The sequence below is a fragment of the Nicrophorus vespilloides genome, unplaced genomic scaffold (genome assembly GCF_001412225.1).
Source record: "Nicrophorus vespilloides isolate i.1.1-1 unplaced genomic scaffold, Nicve_v1.0, whole genome shotgun sequence".
Taxonomy (NCBI): domain Eukaryota; kingdom Metazoa; phylum Arthropoda; class Insecta; order Coleoptera; family Silphidae; genus Nicrophorus; species Nicrophorus vespilloides.
The window spans coordinates 16307-36324 of NW_017099473.1; the positions used below are offsets into that span (position 1 = coordinate 16307).

A 20018-nucleotide genomic window follows, 5' to 3' on the forward strand; every position below is an offset into this window, starting at 1 on the left:
GTTAGGTAACAAACGCGGTTTTTGTTTTCGTTTTCCTTCCAGGAAATGCACGTGTGATTTCCTGGACATCCATTATTCCACACACAAATACATGGATAATTCCCGTCTCCTTTTTTTCTGTTTGAACATCTTCTGCGCTTTAAAAATAACTTCCATCCGGATATGAGTTTTTCGGGCAGAGCGGATTTGTATAGGAAGCGATGGTCCGAGAAGAGAAATAAGAGAGAGATGACCAACAGTTTTTTGGTGTCCAGTGATGTGGGAGGAAGAAGGACAGAGAGATGCAAGCAACAGAAATAGCGTCCGGACGAACGGGCAAAATACACAAGGAGAGAGAGAGGCACATGGGATCAGAGATCGGCGAACGTCACTGGCCAGCTGTTACTTGTTGAGATTATTTTAAAGATCGATTCGTGCGTGTACCGCATCTATATGTATGTACCATACATATGTATGACTTAGATACACGAAGGATTTTCTTATATATATAACTAATGTACTGTGCGCGTTCGATTTATCCGCATGAATATAAAAGTTTTTTTTTTACATTTTGCATGTACGCAACCAGAAATAATATTTCCGAACGCCCGCGTCCAGATTTATTATTCCTCCTGCTTGCTCTCTCTCTCTAAATCCAAACGAATTGCGCAACTGGTAGGAGGAGGATATTTTCGAGATTCGGTAAGTGGCTAAAGAAACGCGCATGCATTTCGCCGAGCTATAAATACGCATCAAAACGCAATCAATCCTTCCGAAAAGAAAAACGAAAACCGTGCACAAAAGAAAAACAATCGTTTAAGGAATGTTATTTTCGCAGGATCGAAAGTTGATTTTTTGGCATGGAAAACGCATCTGTAGCCAAGAATATATATACAATAGAGATATACAACGCGTAAAGTGGAAATATATTTTCGAACGCACACAATGAACGCGCTTTTCCAGGAAGATGAAGTTTGTAGCTTTATTTACTAGCTGCTGGCTGCTCCAACACAAATCATAAAACCACGAAAGGATATAAACATTAGTAATATTTACGTTCGCTTCCGTTAACAAAGCATTGCTTGTTACTTAATTTTATTTGACGCGCGTGAAAGAGATGCACGGCATATGGTCGTGTTGAAATGCGCTGCAAACTTATTACATTTCTTCTTTATTTCCTTTCCTTCTCCTGAAGTCACGTCAAATTAAATTAACTAATGTTAAACAAGCTTCAAATAACTTCAGAATATTTAATTAAACAATTCTGAATACGGATTAATTAATATTTGCTGATAATCAATATTATTAGTTTAAATGGAAATGATTAGTATTTACTTAGTTATTTTACTTATTTAATGAATTCATGATAACTAATTTAATTAATTTTCCAAAACTATTTCGCATTTTTTCACAAATTTTCCAATTCTTCAATCTCTTTACTTATATTGAATCATAGAAATATTTAAATTTGAAACAAATGAATTGACTTTAAAAAAAACAACAACTAGCGACATCTAGTTAACACTTCGGAATTATTTTAAAATGATAATTCTATTAAAAAAAGAGCAGATTTTGTTCAATATTTCAAACATATAAATATTATGTTTTTTAAATAATTTATATTTAATGTAACAATTCTATTAATATTGAAATGAAAAGGTCGTTGTTTTTCGGACAAGAGTTAAGCAGCAGTATTAATAGTTGGATGGGTGACCGTATCGGGGCGCGGCGCAGTTTCGAAAAGCCGCCCACGATTTCCGTTTCCGAGCCAAAAAAAAATAATATTTAGCTAGACACTAGACTTTGTCTTTGATGTGTTTTAGTTTAAACGGAAAAATTATGAGACAGATTTTCGAACAAATAAAGATAATATAGTTACTATTTACTAATTCAAAACACCAAAGCTTTTTGTTTTCTATCAAAAAAAAAATTGATTTATAACAAATTAATAACAAACGTTTATTTCTAATATTTGTTTTCTGTAAATTTTTTTGATTTATAACAAACGAATTATATTTTTCTCACTAAATAATTCTAATCTTATTTTTTATACTAAATTTGTAAAAAAAAAATTAAATTTTGTAAACTTAATTAACTTTCCTACTTGTAATGATAATTTTAAACATTCCATCGTTTACATTCACTTCAATTTACTGTCTGTTATTGTAAGTGGTATTGATGTTTTATACAATTTACAAGTTTATTTATAAAAAAAACGCACTTTATAAACACCAAACGATAGTTTAGTTATAAACAGACTTTCATCTAAAAAAAATACTAATTGAACTAATACTAACTGGATCAATTAATCAATTACGAACACCAATTAGAAACAATGTTAACTTGATATTATTTGCACACGTGAGAGGAAAGCGAGTCGAGAAAATCAATTAATAAGGAAAGTGTTGACCTCTTAATAAAAGCATCAAAAACAAAGATCTTAAGAACACGTCTAATTTTAGTTGAGAACAATGGCTTCAAGGAACGTAAATTTAGAAAGATTTGATTCACGTGTTGCCATGACAATCAACAAAGAAACAGATTAAACGCATCCCAAACCGCGTTGCCATAACAATCAACAACAAAACAAAACAAAACAAAACAACAACGAACTAAGACGAAGACGTGTGCTTTGTTTTTTTGTTTGTTTTGTGCGTGGACATTCATCATGGAAGGAACAATGAACGTACTTTTACTCGAACGAATTTAAGTGAAATTGCAGATGAGATGCGCGCAAGAGATTATCATTTGTTACGACTTTTACTTATTTCAAAAGCGCTTCTTTCTTATAATGAGGGCTTCATTATGTGCAGAACTGTTTACAAAATTGAATTACAAATTGAAATTTTCTGCTACTGCTACAACTTTCAAATCGTATTTTCAAATTATTTTATTGTTCAAAAACAGTAATTTCTAAATTTTGTGTATTTTCAAAAAGTAAACACTCAAAATTTCTTGCGATTATTTCAAAAGCATTTCTTATTGCACTTTTCAGCATAAACTGAAATTATGAAATTTATACATTTCGTATGTAAACAAAATAAGATCTGACAAATTCAGTTTCACATGTTATTATTGAAAATAAACATTGTTCTATGTATGATAATAGCATTTTCTTGTGATATAAACAAATACTACAGTTTATGTACATGAAAAAAAAAACTTTTGTACACTAAATGATACAAATTCAATGATTGCAAAGGGAAATCAACAGTTTTTGATGTAAAAGTTCAATAACTTCGCGGATCTTTCCATTAAAGTCTAAAGTATCGAAACAAAGTTTAATTTCAATCGTTTCGAATGAAAAGTACATGGGTTTATATTAAAACAAGAAAGCAAAAGCAAAAAAAAAAACGAGTATACGATCTATAAATATTTCCCCGTGAGAATCCCAAAATACTGACGGTGCGCTCTCCTCCAATGTAAACATCCCGAGGATTATTTAATCTCCTTCGAACGTACAGAATGAAAAGCCAGGGCTTCGCGATCACCGAAAAAGAAATAATTGTCGAAGAAGTGTACTTCTTCGCGCAACAGGTTTCGCTATCCGTTGTTTCGCTGTGCGTCTCTCTCTGTATATCTTCCCGGACACACGAATGCGTCGAGTTGAAGTTGAAGCAGAATGTACTCTCTCAGCCTCTCAGTATCTTAGCTATTTAAATATAAGCTACGCGGTTCAAACAAACAGCACAGCACGTTACATGATTCTATTTTTGAAAGATCCGTCATTAAGACGGGTGACGCTGCTTATCTTCAAACCAAACCAAAAAAAAAAAACGAAGAAAATCAAGGATTTGTCGAGAAATGAAAATGTAAAAATAAGAATTGGGGAAGTTGCGAAAATTATTTTCGAAAAACAAAAGCAAAATGATGATAGCTATAACATTTGTTGACTTACTTCCTCGATCTTAAGGCTGGTCCGGACGACCTTTCGTCGGACCTCCATTTGGTAGCTCTCTTCCACGGTTTCCGCTTCCATGGCCGTAGTATGTAATAACACTAGCTCACAGCGATCGCGTTCAGACACTAATTCCGGCTGTCCGTCTGTCTGTCTGTCTCTTGGCTTCGATCTAATCGCTATGGTATCGCGTACAACACTGGCACTAGCGAGTCGTTGCTAAAATTAAGTTTCTTCGAGGCAACGGAAGTGCGGCCGCTTCTCCCGTCCTACTACTACACTAGGAGAGCCTGGCTCCACCTCGTAAACGCTCCGTCTTCTACGCTCCGTCTCGTCCTCTTATTCCGCTTCTTCTCTTTTCCTTCCTGTTCGGGGATTTTCTCCGCCTCTGCGGCGTTCATGAATGAAATTTCCACACAACGTCTCCTACACCCAATTGCCACCTACCAATCTTGGGACAGGATCTACGGATTTCACTTTACAACTTTTCCAACATCCTAATATCCAACATTAAAAACAAAGCAGTAATTAGTCACGCTTCCACTACAAAGATTTACAAAACACTTGTACTTAATTTTAAACAATTTCCTACCTTCTGAGGACATCAAAATTATTCCATATCAACATCTACAATTAAACAACAAAATGGATTTCTTAATAACTGCAATTAAGTTCCTCAATCTATAAAATTAGTTTTAAACAATTTTCTTTCATCCTCTTCTAAATACATTTTTACTCTATTAGTTGAAAATTATTTAATTAAAAACTTGTTATTTCATTGATCAAATAAAAATCTAGTCAACTTTGTTTTATCTTCAATTCAATAATTAAAGTATTCTTGTTTTTCGAAAAAAAAAATAAGTCTTCACAAATCGTCAATTTTCTCATTAACTATACACGACACAATTATGTATGAGCACGCAACTTAAACCAACAATTTTCTTTCAACCTCTTCTAAATACATTTTACTCAATTAGTTGAAAATTCTGTAATTAAAAAACTTGTTATTTCTTTGATCAAATAAAAATCTAGTCAACTTTGTTTCTTCTTCATTTCAATAATGAAAGAATTCTTGTTTTTCGAAAAAAAATTAAGTCTTCACAAATCATCAATTTTCTCATTAACTATACACGACACAATTATGAATGAGCACGCAACTTAAACCAACAATTTTCTTTCAACCTCTTCTAAATACATTTTACTCAATTAGTTGAAAATTCTGTAATTAAAAAACTAGTTATTTCTTTGATCAAATAAAAATCTAGTCAACTTTGTTTCTTCTTCTTTTCAATATTGAAAGAATTCTTGTTTTTCGAAAAAAAAAATAAGTCTTCACAAATCATCAATTTTCTCATTAACTATACACGACACAATTATGAATGAGCACGCAACTTAAAGCAAAATGTTTGGGCTTTCCAATTTCCTGAAAATCTAGTATCAAAGTTAAACCTAACATAATCCAACCTAACCTAACGTAACCTAACCTAATCCAACCTGTAATTAACTGTCAAATATAAAACAAAAACGTTTTTTTTTAAGCTTCGGAAAATCGTGTCTTCGCATCATCATCAAAATTTATATATAACTATACAACATGTAGTTCTACTCGCAAAGCAGTAATCAAGTAATCAACATAGCAATTTACTTGCATGAGGAAGCATCGAACGTTCCGAACAAAACATCGATTATGCATTTCTACAGATTACGTAATTACACGGTACGCGGACCATAATTCATGAGAAAATTACGTGAATCTTTGCATTTCCGCTCAAATGCTTACAACAAGCTGAATTCTACTCATTTTACGAGTCAATTTCAATCTGGAATTACCTGAAAATGAAATTGGATTAAAGGATTTGTATGTATGTATGGAGTTACTAAGGCTCATTCAAACTACAATTTCAATTTAGCAATCAATTTGCAAACTGGAACTGTCTCTAAATTTGGATATGGGAGAGAAAGAAATCTACTAAATTAGGTTGAAATATAGTATTTGTAGCGAGTGTATTGTGTGCTTCAGAATCTGGGAATAACAGAAGTATATTTGGACGACAATAGAGAGAAAGGAAAAACATTAAATGAGTGATTCGTGATTTGTCGCAGTCATTATTTTTCCGCGAATAATATTTTCGAAATGCTTAAAGGAAAAATATTTACTGTTTCTTTCAAGTGGACTTGACGAACTTCTATTTCTGTCCTCCGTTTGATCTGCAACAAACTACCAAATGTACTCCAATTGAAGAAGTAAGGTCTTCCTGTTATTTTCATCAACCCATTGAAATCGAAACTCATTAATTGGACAAGTACTTTTGAAATTATCCTTGAAATTTGCAACATGGGATATGTTATAAGCGGAAGGATTGATTAAAAACTCTAAGTGTTTTTTTTTAGATTGTTTAGCTAAAAAATAGTAAATATATTATATAACAGAAACAGATATAATAACAATTGTGCGGAATACGCTGCAGCACGATAATAATAATAGTAGTAGTAGTTGTAGTAATATAGTAAAGTAGGAATTTAAACATCAGTTCTCGCTAACATAAAACATGTATCAAAAATAGTCTCGAAATAGTCTTGAGCTCAAATCTATTTCCCATTATTTTATTTTATTTTTTTCTTTCTTTCTTGTAGCGTAACAAGACTCCAATCCGAAAATCTCGTTCAATTTTCTTTCTTTTTACTTTTCTTTGCGTAGATTAATTTACTTAGCAATTCCGGTATAGGAGATTCGCGTCTCGAGTAAAGCCGAGTATAAGTAAAGATTTCCCACGGTAGTTGCACTTATGGAAGTTACGAAGATGTGTCTCTCTGTGTATGTATGTATGTGTATATGTGTGGAAGGTTCAAACTTCAAATGTATAAAATTATCGTTATCAAAAATATATAAAAAAAAAGCGTTCGAACTACTGGCAATTGGCCAACTCGCTGGGACGGAAGACGCCCTTCTCGGTGATGATGCCGGCGATGAGGGCCGCAGGCGTTATGTCGAAGGCGGGATTCCAGCATGAAATACCTATAAGAAATTTATCATTAAACTATTACAATTATACTATAATTAAAGCTTAAAGCTCTTCTACAACTCTTCTACTTCTGTTATACCTTGAGCGGCAATCCTGTGGTCCCCAACATGTGTCATCTCTCTATCAGGCCTCTCCTCGATGATGATGTGATCGCCGCTGATAATCTTCTTGTCGATGGACGTGAACGGAGCGGCCACGTAGAACGGAACGCCGTGGTGTTTGGCCAGAACGGCAATCTGATAAGTCCCGATTTTGTTGGCGGTGTCCCCGTTGGAAGCGACCTTTACAAATTATTTACATAATAAACACCTCTCTATCTCTACCTTTCAGCGACAATTGCTTACCCTATCGGCGCCGACGACAACTGCGGTGATGTTCCTCTGCTTCATCAAAGCAGCAACCATGCTGTCAACAATCAATGTGGCCGGTATCTTATCGTGAACTAGCTCGTAAGCGGTTAACCGAGCGCCCTGATTATAAGGCCGCGTTTCCGTACAGTAGACATGTTCTAACAACAACAACAACAAATTAAACATCTGAAAGACTATACATCTTATACGAATATATACCTAATCTCTTTAAAGAGTGCAACGTTCTAATTACACCGAGAGCAGTCCCATAACCAGCGGTAGCCAAAGATCCGGTATTGCAGTGCGTCAATATCCTTACCATGCTGTCGGATGGTAGAGATTTCAAAATATCGGACGCTCCGTACTCACCGATCGCCTTGTTATCGGCGATATCCTTTTCCAGCATCGATTCAATCTCATCAATAAACCTAGAGAAAAAAACACGTGTTTAATAATTCGCATTCAATTGGAAATACCATCAACACTCACTTTACTTTCATCACTTCAGCTGTAACTGTCTCATCCTTGTACAACTTATTGGACAAGGCGATCAGCTCGTCGGCGGCGATTTTCATGTTCACGGCTGTCGGTCTGGACGAAACCAGATAATTCAGCTTGCCTTCGATCTCCTGACGCAACACCTTCTTATCGTCGAACACTTCAGTGCTAAGCTCAACGGCCAGACTCAGACAACCCACGATCGCAATTGCTGGTGCTCCTCTCACCTGAAACATTTATATAATTTACAAACTGAGTAATTATATTCACGAAAACGTTAAGTTGAGTTGGTACAAGTCCCAAAAGATTCATGAATTAAAGATACACTAATGATTTCTTATGACATATGCCCTCAATACTGAAGAAATGTGGGTGGATCAATGATTTTGTTGTATCTGCAGTGAAAGAAATGCCAATTTCATTCAATATAGAAAATTTGATCGCCTGAGAGTGATTATGACTTAAAAGAGTGGTGTTTCATAGTAAAATAAATCTGAAAGCTTCCTCAATTGAAATATTCCTCAATTATTAACAAATATGAGAAGATTAATTGTTGAATTCTTGTTGTAAGAAAAAAGTTGTTTGAGATTACATTTATGGATGGCAAATAGAGGTTGCAGCGAAATGAAGTGTTTGTGTGTGTGTGTATGTATGTCTGGATTGGATTGAGAATGAAAATATGCTTTTGATTGGGCAAACGAGTTCATGGACCAGCAGACGAGTGCCAATGAGATAATTAAATATAGCGTATCGAATTGAAAAGCGTTGCGAAACAGACCGGTCGAGGAGAGTCCGGTCATCCGAAAAATGCGTTAGTGTTAATTGATGATCGATTTACCTGCATCTTGTTGATGACTTTCCAGCCGTCCTCGACTCCTTTGACCTGGATGAACTTGCTCTGGGCGGGCAGCAGCAGCTGGTCGAGGATCTCCAGGTTGCCCTTCTCGTACTTGATCGATTTCAGAGTCATGTCCGTAAGGTCTTTCCTTTCCTCGTTGTTGTAGCAAAATAAAAGACCGAAGACCACCAGCAAAAACCGATACCTGACCTGGGAACTCGCTCCGTCTGCTGCCTTCTTCCAGACCAGCCAAACCAACAGAGAGATCTAACCTCAAAGTGTCGGCGTCCGGGTGTTATCAGCTGCCAGACCACCAACGACACACTGCCACCAGCCAAGAACGGGCAACATGTTATATCGATTCACAGCTTCCGCTCATCACAATTCCGAGACGAAGATTGCACAATCCTTGCTGCTGTTGCTGCTGCGACTTCAGATAATAATTCGAGGATAAACAAAAAAAACAAAGACCGGAAAGATGGACGAAGAACGAGGCCCACCTCGATCCAAACAAACCTAGCTTGCAGGCAACCTTCGAAGCCAGCATCCTCATCCACCCACGCACTATGCAACCCATCAATCATCTTTAAAATGCAAGACGTTTAACTAGGACCACCGCGCTATCACGATAATTTATACCGTCTAAAAACAAGATATAATAAGGAAATCTCAATTAAACTAGTCGAAAAACCGCGCTCACCTAAACGCTGACGTAACGAGCGGCTATTAATATTCTTTGTAGGTTAAGTCTGGTTTCCTCCAGGTTCGCTCTCCTAAAAATAATCGCACTGCAGCTATGTTCTTCTGACTGTGATTTTGAATCTCATCAATACTCTTCACTCAAAAATGGTAATTACCAGATTATTAAATTATCAGTTTCATTAATTGCTTCCATCGTAGGCTCTGTTAGGAGTCCAACTAGTCATCACCTTGGTGATGATCAGTGTGATGCAAAAATTGGGGCCACACTTCTCGATCGCCCGATGGCTACTATGCTCAACCGGTCTGGTCAGATATCTGTACCCCACAGACAGCGAACTCAGGCAAGCTGCGAACGTTCCCAAAGACAAGCAGAAGGGCAAGAAGGGATCCAAATCACAATCGAATGGCACAGCCCCGACCAAAGAAACCTTCCACATACCGAAAAATATTGACATCGATTTGGATACTATAAAGGTGTCTCCTTTGGATGTCATCCATCTGAGATTCTACATGGAATATCAATGGCTCCTGGATTTCTCCATTTACGCAGCTGTTGTTTATATTGCAACAGAGGTAATCAATCAAGTTAAAAGATATTAATTATACAATAATAACAATAATTGTAGGTGTACCATGGTTTCTTTCCTTCAAAAGATGAGGTTAATCTCAGCATGTTGTGGATCTTCCTAGTCATTATTTTCGCAAGGTAATTTTCGTTTCCTACAGACGATTTTCTAATAATAATTTAACAATTTATTTTTTAAAAAAAAAAGTAAAATGCTGTTATCGTTGACGATACAGTATTTCAAAGGAGAGGAATCTGTGGGTGAAAGGTCGACGTGCATCGTGATGGGTTTCGTCTACTTCCTGCTCTCGATGATGGTGCTGATCGTCGACGAAAACACGCTGGAGGTGGGCTTGGAGACGGCCTACAGCAGCTTCAATCAGAGCGCTTCCGCGTTCTTAAACAAACAAGGTTTAAGTTCGAAGTAAGTTGATTGCAAAAACGTACTGTAATTATACTTATTTATAAATAAATTGTTGTTTGTTTCAGTGGACCGATTTCTAAATTGATTCTGAAATTATGTATGGCTCTATGGTGCGGCGTTCTTGGAGCGTTCTTCACGTTCCCCGGTTTGAGAATCGCCCGGATGCATTGGGATCTGTTAAAGTGATATCCAAAGATCATCATGTTAACAAATTAATCTTTGTCTGTTACAATCTTTAGGTATTACCAGGATAGACGTTTCATTCAGTTGCTCTTGAATTTGGCGTACGCTTTACCGTTTCTTTTGGTCATCGCGTGGATAAAACCGGTGAGCAGAGATTATTTGACGGTGCGCATCTTCAAGGGTTTCACGGAGCCTCTGTAAGTTCGTTTACTTGCACGAATTGCAACAATTCTGTTGATCGCTTCGTTTTCAGGTTGACCGCTTCCGCCTTCGATACGCTCCGCATCGTCTTGATCATCGTCACGATGATACTAAAGACAGTCCTGATGCCTCTGTACTTGCAAGCTTATCTGGATATGGCTAAAAGACGCGTGGAGGAGCTGAAGAAAGAGGCCGGTCGGATAACGAACGTCGACTTCCAGAAGCAGATCGCTGCGGTCTTCTATTACCTCTGCGTCGTCACGCTCCAATACATCGCGCCTCTGGTGATGTGTCTGTACATGGCCATGATGTACAAGACGCTCGGCGGTTACAGCTGGAACGGCATGTCTTCAATCGTCGAGTCGGAAGCGGAATGTTCGATTCCCGAAGTCGCCGCCGCGGAAACCGCAGCCAAAACCATCACGGAGAACGTGCAGGAGTTTCATTTAGCTTTGGATAGTTTGAAAACGGCAAATACTAGCGTTATTTATATACGCAGTTTAATTAATTTGAGTGATTTTTCAGGTGTTCACTCAGGACGTGTTCAGAGGGTTGTTCGGATTCAGCACCTGGTGGTGTTGCTTCCTCTACTTCGCCACAACCTCTTTGGGTATCTGCTACCAAACGTACTTTACCTCAAGATAAGTCTTTCGAGTGCATTTTCGTGGAGAGACCGAGGACTTCAAGACATTTAATTTAAGACATCGTTCGAAAGGTTGTGCCATTATTTTTAAGTTTTATTTATTTCAGCGGATTTTCAGGAAAATTGAATTACAATCTTGATAATTAATCAATAAAAATAGTACAATTCTTTAGACAAATCTCATTCACAAACCTCATTTATTAGAAGGTTTCGTTACTATCAATCATGACCACTTTTCATCCTCTTCCTTTACCTCAAGATAAGTCTTTCGAATGCATTTTCGTGGTGAGACCGAGGACTTCAAGACATTTAATTTAAGACGTCGTTCGAAAGGTTCTCAGTGTGCCATTATTTTTAAGTTTTATTTATTTCTGAGGATTTTCAGGAAAATTGAATTACAATCTTGATAATTAATCAATAAAAAATAGTACAATTCTTTAGACAAATTCAGAAACCCCATTTATTGGAAGGTTTCGTTACTAATTGCCTATCAATCATGACCACTTTTCATCCTCTTCCTTTTTATACTTATTTATAATTATTAAAAATAACGTTTAATTAATAATTGTTAATTACTAAAAACTACTTTAGCTCCTAATTTTCACTGTCGTTTCTTCCCTTGGCCTTAACAGTTACAGGTCAAAGGTGAATTTAATGCATATTCCAAATATGATTTTATGATGTTAATAGTAGGATTTTGATGAAACAGACCAATTAACTTTTAAAATCATCCTCGTGCAAGAGTTACGTAACAATACCGACACTGCAGATCTAAATATAAGCAAAGGCATAATCGCAGATAGAGTTAGAAGTATTTTTGGGATCAAAAAGATAGAGGTCAACGAGCTCTAGATTACACAAAATATGTCCTAATCATTACGTTTTTTTCTTTATATACGTAACCCATTCTACTCGGATGCTGCACGGATTGCGGATGCGAGCAAAGCAAAAGACTAATCCATTATTATTTAGATTTTCTCTCATAAATTAACGGTAGATTTCGAAGCGGAAGAAAAAACTAGATTTTCCCATGCGCCGATTTCATGTTACATATTACAATTCACGTTGGTAGAAATAAATCTACTACCTGAGATTTGCCTTTTTCCAAGGGAATCTTAAGGGTGAAGAAAAAAAGAAGAAATTGTTAGGAAAAGAAACCCTGACTACCTGATCCAAAGGCAGATGTTCCAAGAAAAGCTCTGAAAGAATGGAGCAATGGATTAAGAACCCTCAAGTAGATGCATGTTATTATTATTATTATTATGATGCAGAAAGTACTGCAGTTTTATGAAACACAAATATCGATTTTTATTAGGATAAATGTAATGTAAGTTTAGGTGAAACAAAATGATTGAATTTGAATACGACCACGTGCTGAATCTTATCCGATTTGTATTGAATTACAAATGAAATTGATTATGATATGGACGCAATAATTTGATGCTATTGCATAACGAATTCTGGACGATTCTAGACGTTAATTTCAACTGCGTCATTATGCGGATGGAATAGGATAATCGAAGCGATTATTTAAAGGAAAAATACGTTTATATACTACGCCATGGGCTTATGATGCAACCTTGAGGCAAGACCACGTGGGTCAATAGCTTACTTAGCAATTTAAACACAAAAAGAAAAAAATGCAATGATTCATGTTTACAATAGTAATGCGATGTTAATATTTATAATTAATATAGTTTAAGATCGTTTTAACTGAAAGAAACTGTTGTTCTTTCAGTTTGAAAACGAGAAATTCAAATGGGCCGGTAGCGATTCGCGCCAATTTGTGGCGCTGTAGGGCGCGTTGCTAACTTTGTTATTAGGGAACTTTTAAACAATTTTTTTGCACTGGATGAAAGATAAAATCGGGAAAGGATTTATGAAGAACAATTAGTTGATTTCGTACGTAGGGGTGATCGGTAATTAAGGGTTGATGATTGAGGTTGTACGAGGCTAATTCGAGTGGCCAATGGGAGATGGGCTTTTTGTCCGAAGTCGCGCGCCATTGGTGGGGCGTAGAAAACTTCTAGAAACCGCATTGACGCTAGGTATAAAACCGGCCATATTTACCACACACTTCCGATTTCAACTTTGGTCGTCGTACTGTAACATTTAAGTATAGAATAAGTTATTTTGTCTGTTAGAATATAATCGAAACTAAGGTGAGTTTTTTTTTACTTTAATATTTAACTTTGATATTAGTCTTTTATTTAAAAGCCTTTTACTTAAATTCGCATCGTTTTGAGAGAAGCAACGTTCTTTTCATCCTCACACGTGCCGCTCCCATGCATAGCCTCTATTCCTTTTAAAGTAATTAAGATTAATCTTTTGCAATCCTTCAATTACATTATTGATATTCAGTTTATATTATTTGATTTATATATAGTTTTTTTTTAATTCTAATTGTTTCAATTTATTGAGGCGAATGATTGGGCGCGAGCTGTGAAAATCAATACGCGTTTTGTACAGTCGAAACAAAAAAAATTGCAAGTCCCGTCAATCGATGACGAGCAAACTTGTTTATGTTTATACATCCAGTTTACATCATTTCTGAGAATTCCCCATTATAATTGTTGCTAACTGGTTATTGAATAAGGAAAGAAAAAAAAAGTTAATTACGAGTAGAGGTCGAGTCACGCTTATTAATCATTCAAATTAGCTTTATTTCTGTAGTGTAAGTTTTTTTTGTTGTTGATTATGTTTTATTTATGAGTTTTCTTCCTCGTTGCAGATGGCCAAGACACCAGCAGTAGGTATTGATCTGGGTACCACCTACTCATGTGTTGGAGTTTTCCAACATGGAAAGGTCGAAATTATTGCCAACGACCAGGGCAACCGCACCACCCCATCTTATGTGGCTTTCACCGACACCGAGCGTCTCATCGGTGATGCCGCCAAGAACCAAGTGGCCATGAACCCCAATAACACAATTTTTGGTAAGCATCAATAGATTAAATCATAATTTAACAAGAGAATGTTAATAACATTTCAATAATATTTACTCCATTTGCAAATAATAATTATATTAATGAATAATATTTACGCTTCTAAATTAGCAGTTTTTTTTTATTATAATAACTTATTCGACATTACCTTATTGGGATGTTTGAATAGTGTTTTTTTTTTTTACTCGTTTTGCAAATGGAGTAGTAAAGGCCAACCAACACCTGTGAATCCGAAACTAACCAAGAGATATCATAGTTTTCTTAAATTGGCCAATATTAAATTTCAGGTTTTAAGGTCGCTGCGAACTGTAATACCAAGTTTGCCAGTATCACCCAAATTTGAATACATTTATTTACTATAAAATCCTTATTGTTTGTTTGTTTGTTATTTGCAAGTTGTTCAATCAACCTTGCCCTCTTTATCTAATTATATTTAATGAATAAGGAATTTATTGTTGTGGTTTTCTGTGGTTTGTTGCTAAATTTTTGAATTTGTTTGTAGATGCCAAACGTCTTATTGGGCGTAAATTCGAGGATGCCACCATCCAATCTGACATGAAACATTGGCCATTCGATGTCGTCAGCGACGGTGGAAAGCCCAAGATTCAAGTCGAATACAAGGGAGAATCAAAGAGCTTCTACCCAGAGGAAGTGAGCTCCATGGTTTTGGTTAAGATGAAGGAGACGGCTGAGAACTACTTGGGTGCCACCGTGACCAACGCTGTTATCACTGTACCAGCTTACTTCAACGATTCCCAGCGTCAAGCCACCAAGGATGCTGGAACCATCTCTGGCTTGCAGGTGTTGCGTATCATCAACGAACCAACTGCCGCCGCCATCGCCTATGGTTTGGACAAGAAGGGAGTCGGCGAGAGGAACGTGCTCATTTTCGATTTGGGCGGCGGTACCTTCGATGTGTCTATCCTGACCATCGAAGATGGTATCTTCGAAGTCAAGTCCACCGCTGGTGACACTCACTTGGGTGGTGAAGATTTCGATAACCGCATGGTCAACCACTTCGTGCAAGAATTCAAGCGCAAGCACAAGAAGGACTTGTCCTCCAACAAGCGTGCTCTGCGTCGTCTCAGGACTGCCTGCGAAAGGGCGAAGCGTACCCTCTCGTCCTCCACCCAAGCTAGCATCGAAATCGACTCCTTGTTCGAAGGTGCCGATTTCTACACTTCCATCACCAGGGCCAGGTTCGAAGAATTGAACGCTGATCTGTTCAGGTGTACCATGGAGCCCGTCGAGAAGTCCATCCGTGACGCCAAGATGGACAAGAGCCAAATCCATGACATCGTCTTGGTCGGTGGCTCCACCCGTATCCCTAAAGTACAAAAGCTCTTGCAAGATTTCTTCAATGGAAAGGAATTGAACAAGTCCATCAACCCCGATGAAGCCGTCGCCTATGGTGCCGCTGTCCAAGCCGCCATCTTGCACGGTGACAAGTCTGAGGCTGTTCAAGATCTGCTCCTCCTCGACGTAACTCCATTGTCTCTCGGTATCGAAACTGCCGGAGGTGTCATGACCGCTCTCATCAAGCGTAACACCACCATTCCAACCAAGCAAACCCAAACCTTCACCACCTACTCCGACAACCAACCCGGAGTATTGATCCAGGTCTACGAAGGTGAGCGTGCCATGACCAAGGACAACAACATCTTGGGAAAATTCGAGTTGACCGGAATCCCACCAGCGCCGAGGGGTGTCCCACAAATCGAAGTCACCTTCGATATCGATGCCAACGGTATCTTGAACGTAACCGCCATCGAAAAGTCCACCAACAAGGAGAACAAGATCACCATCACCAACGACAAGGGTCGCCTCAGCAAGGAAGACATCGAACGTATGGTCCATGACGCCGAGAAGTACCGTAACGAGGATGAGAAGCAGAAGGGAACCATCGCTTCCAAGAACGCTCTCGAATCTTACTGCTTCAACATCAAGAGCACCATGGAAGATGCTAAGATCAAGGAGAAGATCAGCGACGAGGAGAAGAACACCGTCCTCGAGAAGTGCAACGCTGTCATCTTGTGGTTGGACGCCAACCAGTTGGCCGAGAAGGAAGAGTACGATCACAAGCAAAAGGAACTCGAGAACGTGTGCAACCCGATCATCGCCAAGTTGTACCAAGGTACCGGTGGAGCTCCACCAGGCGGTATGCCAGGATTCCCAGGTGGTGCTGGCGCCGCTCCCGGACCTGCTCCAGGCACCGGAGGCGCTGGACCAACCATCGAGGAGGTCGATTAAACAAATCATTCCCGTTCTGAGTTTTTTTTTCCAGTATTATTGTTTTCAGACAATGCTTAATTTATAATTAATTGTTCTTTACCACCAAAGAGGAAACTGGTTCCTCTTTTATTGTTATTTGGCTTTATATTCTTAGGGTCTTTAACAACACTTTTGGGATCTGTTTCTTACAGTACAATTTCCAGTTGAATAAAATAAATCCAAAACAGTAGTTTATATAATTTATTATATTCCTTTTCCATTTAGCAACTACAGATATCATTAACTTTGAGGTAAGTCCACTTGATGATAACAATTAGCACACAACTAACAAGATTATATTTTTCAGTTGGAAACACGTTTTGCTGAGTGATTGCTGAGTTTTCTTGCGTAATCTTACAATAAAAGGTAATTTCAGATTTATTTTTTTAATGAGTAACTAATCTTATCACACTATGATGATAATATTGTTTAGACTAGAGTCTATGAGTAATAATGATTATAATTATAATGCAATGTCTGAAGCATTTCAACACGAATCAAACATTAATCTTTTCAATTATGACCACTTACTAATTATTGTTCTTTTTGCAGATGAAACATTTTATCCAGTCAAGGATTCAAAACTCAGGACATTCAAAAGTAAGTTTCGTTTTATTTACTCTTAATAATTGTTTTTTCATAAAATTTAATGATGATAATTCAAGATCAAGACTAGAGTCGCTGATATAAAAATTAAATGATTATAATTGACTTCCTGATAATTTCTATCAACAAATATGAATCATTTCTTGTTACAAGCATAAATATTAATATTGGTTTTATTATCTTACAGATTATGAGTGGAATTTGCACATGGAAACAAACAATGTTCGTGGCTGATGTTTTAACTATAACAAAACAGGTAATTAACAAGGATTTTAAATAATATTACAATACAATTCACTTGCTTCAAATGATGTTCAAACATTAACTTTCGTTCTTCTAGAAATTACATTGAAGATAATTTTAAATTCTGATAATTGATTGAACATATTTAATTATAATCAACAGTTTTTATAATGAAACTAATCATTTATATTTTTTTATTCCAGATGAGAACAAATTGGATTATTGGTGAGTTATTTAATGATGTATATAATGTTAATTTTGATTACAATAAAGTATATAAATTTTATTAAATATAAAACAAACTGTTTAATTGGTTAATCCTTCCTATAATTGATAAATAATGAATCATAAAACGTATTGAATACAATTTGTTGATGATTCCGTCGATGACTCAAAATATTTTAGTTGTTGACCTTTAGATTCAGGAAGTCAACAACATTTTGAATAATTCCTAAAACAATGATCCAGTATTGTTTTGAATGCTTAAAATTTAAGCCTTAAATCATCAGTTTTACGATTTCGAATGAGTCAAAATATGGGAACGTTTCATGAATAATTCTTATGTATATAAATATATATATTTGTTGATTAATGAATACAAAAATTTTCATGAGTTATTGTTTCCTATTTGGATTGAGTTAAGTTCATGTAGATTTGGTTGTTGTCGGGAGACGGTTTTGCGACGAAACTGTAAAACATTTCGATCGCATTCCTTTTCCTGCTGATCAGATTTGCGTCTTTGCAGAGGGCCGGGTTCGTGATCCACTCGGCGTCGCACATATTCCAGAAGATCTCTTTGTATTTCATGTCGACGTTCATCTGTTCCATAGCCCTCGTGTATTTGTTTATCAGCATTACCAATTCGTTGTGGAGGAGTTCCAGCGAAGATGAGTTATCGTCAGCTAGTTTTATATCTGAATTTGCGAATGATTTGTGCTTGGTAACTGTTAAAGCCTTGTTGCTGTCCACGTCTTGGGCGGTGAGCGTAAGCGCACAGTTCTCATCGAAGCTGAATTGAAGTCGCGCCAAGTTCTTCGGCTTTTCGATGCTGTAGCTGTCCACGAATTGTTTTCCTCGATAGATTTCAATTTCGGTTTGATTGTATTTGATCTCTGTGCTCACTGGGAACTTGGTGCTTTCTGATAGCAACTGCAGCAGTTTGCTAGTAGTCACCGGATTGCAGTAGCTCAAAGAAGTGCCTAACCTCTCGATCACCTTGTACTTATCCAAGCCGAGAATCGCGGCTCCTTCTGCAGCCAAACCTTCTGTGTAAGAAGCCGCTGTTATCTTGAAGTTCTGCGAAAGCGTTTTATTGATGTAGAGTATTTTCGAGGGACTACCGATCAGCACGAGTTCCTCGAAATCCCCCGGTTTCATATTCTTCTGGTACAAGCAATCGTCGATGTACTTGAACGTCTTCTGCAGCATTTTGGAGCAGATTTTGTAGAAGACGTCCGCGCCGAGCATGATGTGATCGTTCAGTTTCGGTACGAAGATGAAGGATTCGGAGCTGTGCAGCAGCTGCCCGACGGCTTCCTCCACGTAAACGCTCTGCGTCCTCAACTCCTTCTGCGTCAAGCCATCAACGCTCAACGTGTAATTCTCTTTCAGGTAACTCAACAGCCACGACATTATCGCTTCCGTTATCCTGTGTCCACCAAGATTCGTGTCCGAGATCGAGTATTTCATTTCGACTGTTAACTCTCCGACTTCGTACACCGCCAGATCGAAACTAGAGCTTCCCAAATGGTATATCATGATGTTCCTCGAGATCGGGTATCGTCTTCTGTGCAGTATAGCCAAAGCCGCAGCGGTGCTTTCGTTGATCAGCCGAAGAACTTTGATTCCGGCGATTTTCGCAGATTCCATCACAGCTTCTCTTTGCGAATGATCGAAGCTGTTCGGGACTGCGATTGCTGCAGCTTCCAATTTGCTCTTCGCGTATTTTTCCGTCTCCTCTTTGGCGTTCCGCAATATTCTCGCGCATATCTCTTCCGGTTGAATCAGTCTATTTGCAATATTGTACTTTATGATGCCATCTTCGTCTATTTCTAAACAGTCGATGTTGTGGTCTTTCGGAAGCGATCTTTCACATTTACCCAGAACTTTTCCATTTCCTGAATGTACAAAAATTCTCTTAGTAAATGTTTTGGCTTCAACATTATTATGAGATCTCCATTTAAAAAAAATTAGCAAATTGGTAAATATTTTGTTAAGATTGTGATAACGAAACTAAATAAACAGTATAAGCCCATATTTGAAATGTAATGCAAGTGAAAACTTACATTTTAATTCACTAGTAAAAAGTGTATTTATGAAGATAATACTTGATTGAGTTTATATTTTGCAGACGTACCCCAAACGCTGGATCTAATGTTTTGATTGCTACAAGTCTTCGCCTTTTGTCCGACGAAGATCTGATCATCTTTGAAGGAGACGTACGCCGGGATCTTCAGATTCGTGTAGTGGACATCCGATTGTGCATTGTCGAGCGTTCGAAGGATGGCCGTCTTCGTGCTGAAGATTCCGGCGTCGATGCCGAACACTGGCGCAGTCATCGTCTTCACCGAAAAACCCAGATTGTGAGTTTTTGAAGGATCTGGCGAGGCAGGGTGTGGCAGCTACTATCGCCAGATAAGATCACGATAG

General features: G+C 37.4%; 4 protein-coding genes across 4 annotated transcripts; 2 read left to right on the forward strand and 2 right to left on the reverse strand.

Moving 5' to 3' along the window:
- Positions 1-6316: 6316 nt before the first annotated feature.
- Positions 6317-9026, reverse strand: LOC108564559 (methylthioribose-1-phosphate isomerase). Its single transcript, XM_017923641.1, has 6 exons — positions 8587-9026; positions 7740-7975; positions 7470-7678; positions 7245-7408; positions 6980-7181; positions 6317-6893 (listed from the first exon to the last, which is right to left on the reverse strand). Exons 1-6 carry the CDS (start codon positions 8716-8718, stop codon positions 6784-6786), a joined length of 1053 nt encoding a protein of 350 aa, XP_017779130.1. The 5' UTR covers positions 8719-9026; the 3' UTR covers positions 6317-6783.
- A 26-nt stretch (positions 9027-9052) lies between these two features.
- On the forward strand, positions 9053-11485 carry LOC108564557 (transmembrane protein 161B). Its single transcript, XM_017923631.1, has 8 exons — positions 9053-9435; positions 9487-9861; positions 9915-9994; positions 10062-10277; positions 10343-10459; positions 10517-10657; positions 10714-11131; positions 11187-11485. The coding sequence occupies exons 1-8, from the start codon at positions 9433-9435 to the stop codon at positions 11304-11306; spliced, it is 1470 nt and encodes a 489-aa protein (XP_017779120.1). The 5' UTR covers positions 9053-9432; the 3' UTR covers positions 11307-11485.
- A 1862-nt stretch (positions 11486-13347) lies between these two features.
- On the forward strand, positions 13348-16707 carry LOC108564553 (heat shock 70 kDa protein cognate 4). Its single transcript, XM_017923628.1, has 3 exons — positions 13348-13466; positions 14036-14240; positions 14752-16707. The coding sequence occupies exons 2-3, from the start codon at positions 14036-14038 to the stop codon at positions 16497-16499; spliced, it is 1953 nt and encodes a 650-aa protein (XP_017779117.1). The 5' UTR covers positions 13348-13466; the 3' UTR covers positions 16500-16707.
- A 1027-nt stretch (positions 16708-17734) lies between these two features.
- On the reverse strand, positions 17735-19942 carry LOC108564556 (putative heat shock 70 kDa protein 7). The gene is made up of 2 exons (XM_017923630.1): positions 19726-19942; positions 17735-19486 (listed from the first exon to the last, which is right to left on the reverse strand). Exons 1-2 carry the CDS (start codon positions 19925-19927, stop codon positions 17994-17996), a joined length of 1695 nt encoding a protein of 564 aa, XP_017779119.1. The 5' UTR covers positions 19928-19942; the 3' UTR covers positions 17735-17993.
- Between the last annotated feature and the right edge of the window lie 76 nt (positions 19943-20018).

Bases quoted from the DNA above. Each gene is read 5' to 3' on its own strand.
- LOC108564559 (XM_017923641.1), bottom strand. From the start codon at position 8,718: ATGACTCTGAAATCGATCAAGTACGAGAAGGGCAACCTGGAGATCCTC. The intron at 7,679-7,739 runs GTGAGTGTTGAT...TTTTTTCTCTAG, and splicing joins GCTGAAGTGATGAAAGTAAA to GTTTATTGATGAGATTGAAT. The intron at 7,182-7,244 runs GTAAGCAATTGT...TAATTTGTAAAG, and splicing joins TTGTCGTCGGCGCCGATAGG to GTCGCTTCCAACGGGGACAC.
- LOC108564557 (XM_017923631.1), top strand. The intron at 9,862-9,914 runs GTAATCAATCAA...CAATAATTGTAG, and splicing joins TTGTTTATATTGCAACAGAG to GTGTACCATGGTTTCTTTCC. The intron at 11,132-11,186 runs GCAAATACTAGC...GTGATTTTTCAG, and splicing joins CTTTGGATAGTTTGAAAACG to GTGTTCACTCAGGACGTGTT.
- LOC108564553 (XM_017923628.1), top strand. From the start codon at position 14,036: ATGGCCAAGACACCAGCAGTAGGTATTGATCTGGGTACCACCTACTCA. The intron at 14,241-14,751 runs GTAAGCATCAAT...ATTTGTTTGTAG, and splicing joins CCCCAATAACACAATTTTTG to ATGCCAAACGTCTTATTGGG.
- LOC108564556 (XM_017923630.1), bottom strand. From the start codon at position 19,927: ATGACTGCGCCAGTGTTCGGCATCGACGCCGGAATCTTCAGCACGAAG. The intron at 19,487-19,725 runs GTACGTCTGCAA...TTGTACATTCAG, and splicing joins CATTAGATCCAGCGTTTGGG to GAAATGGAAAAGTTCTGGGT.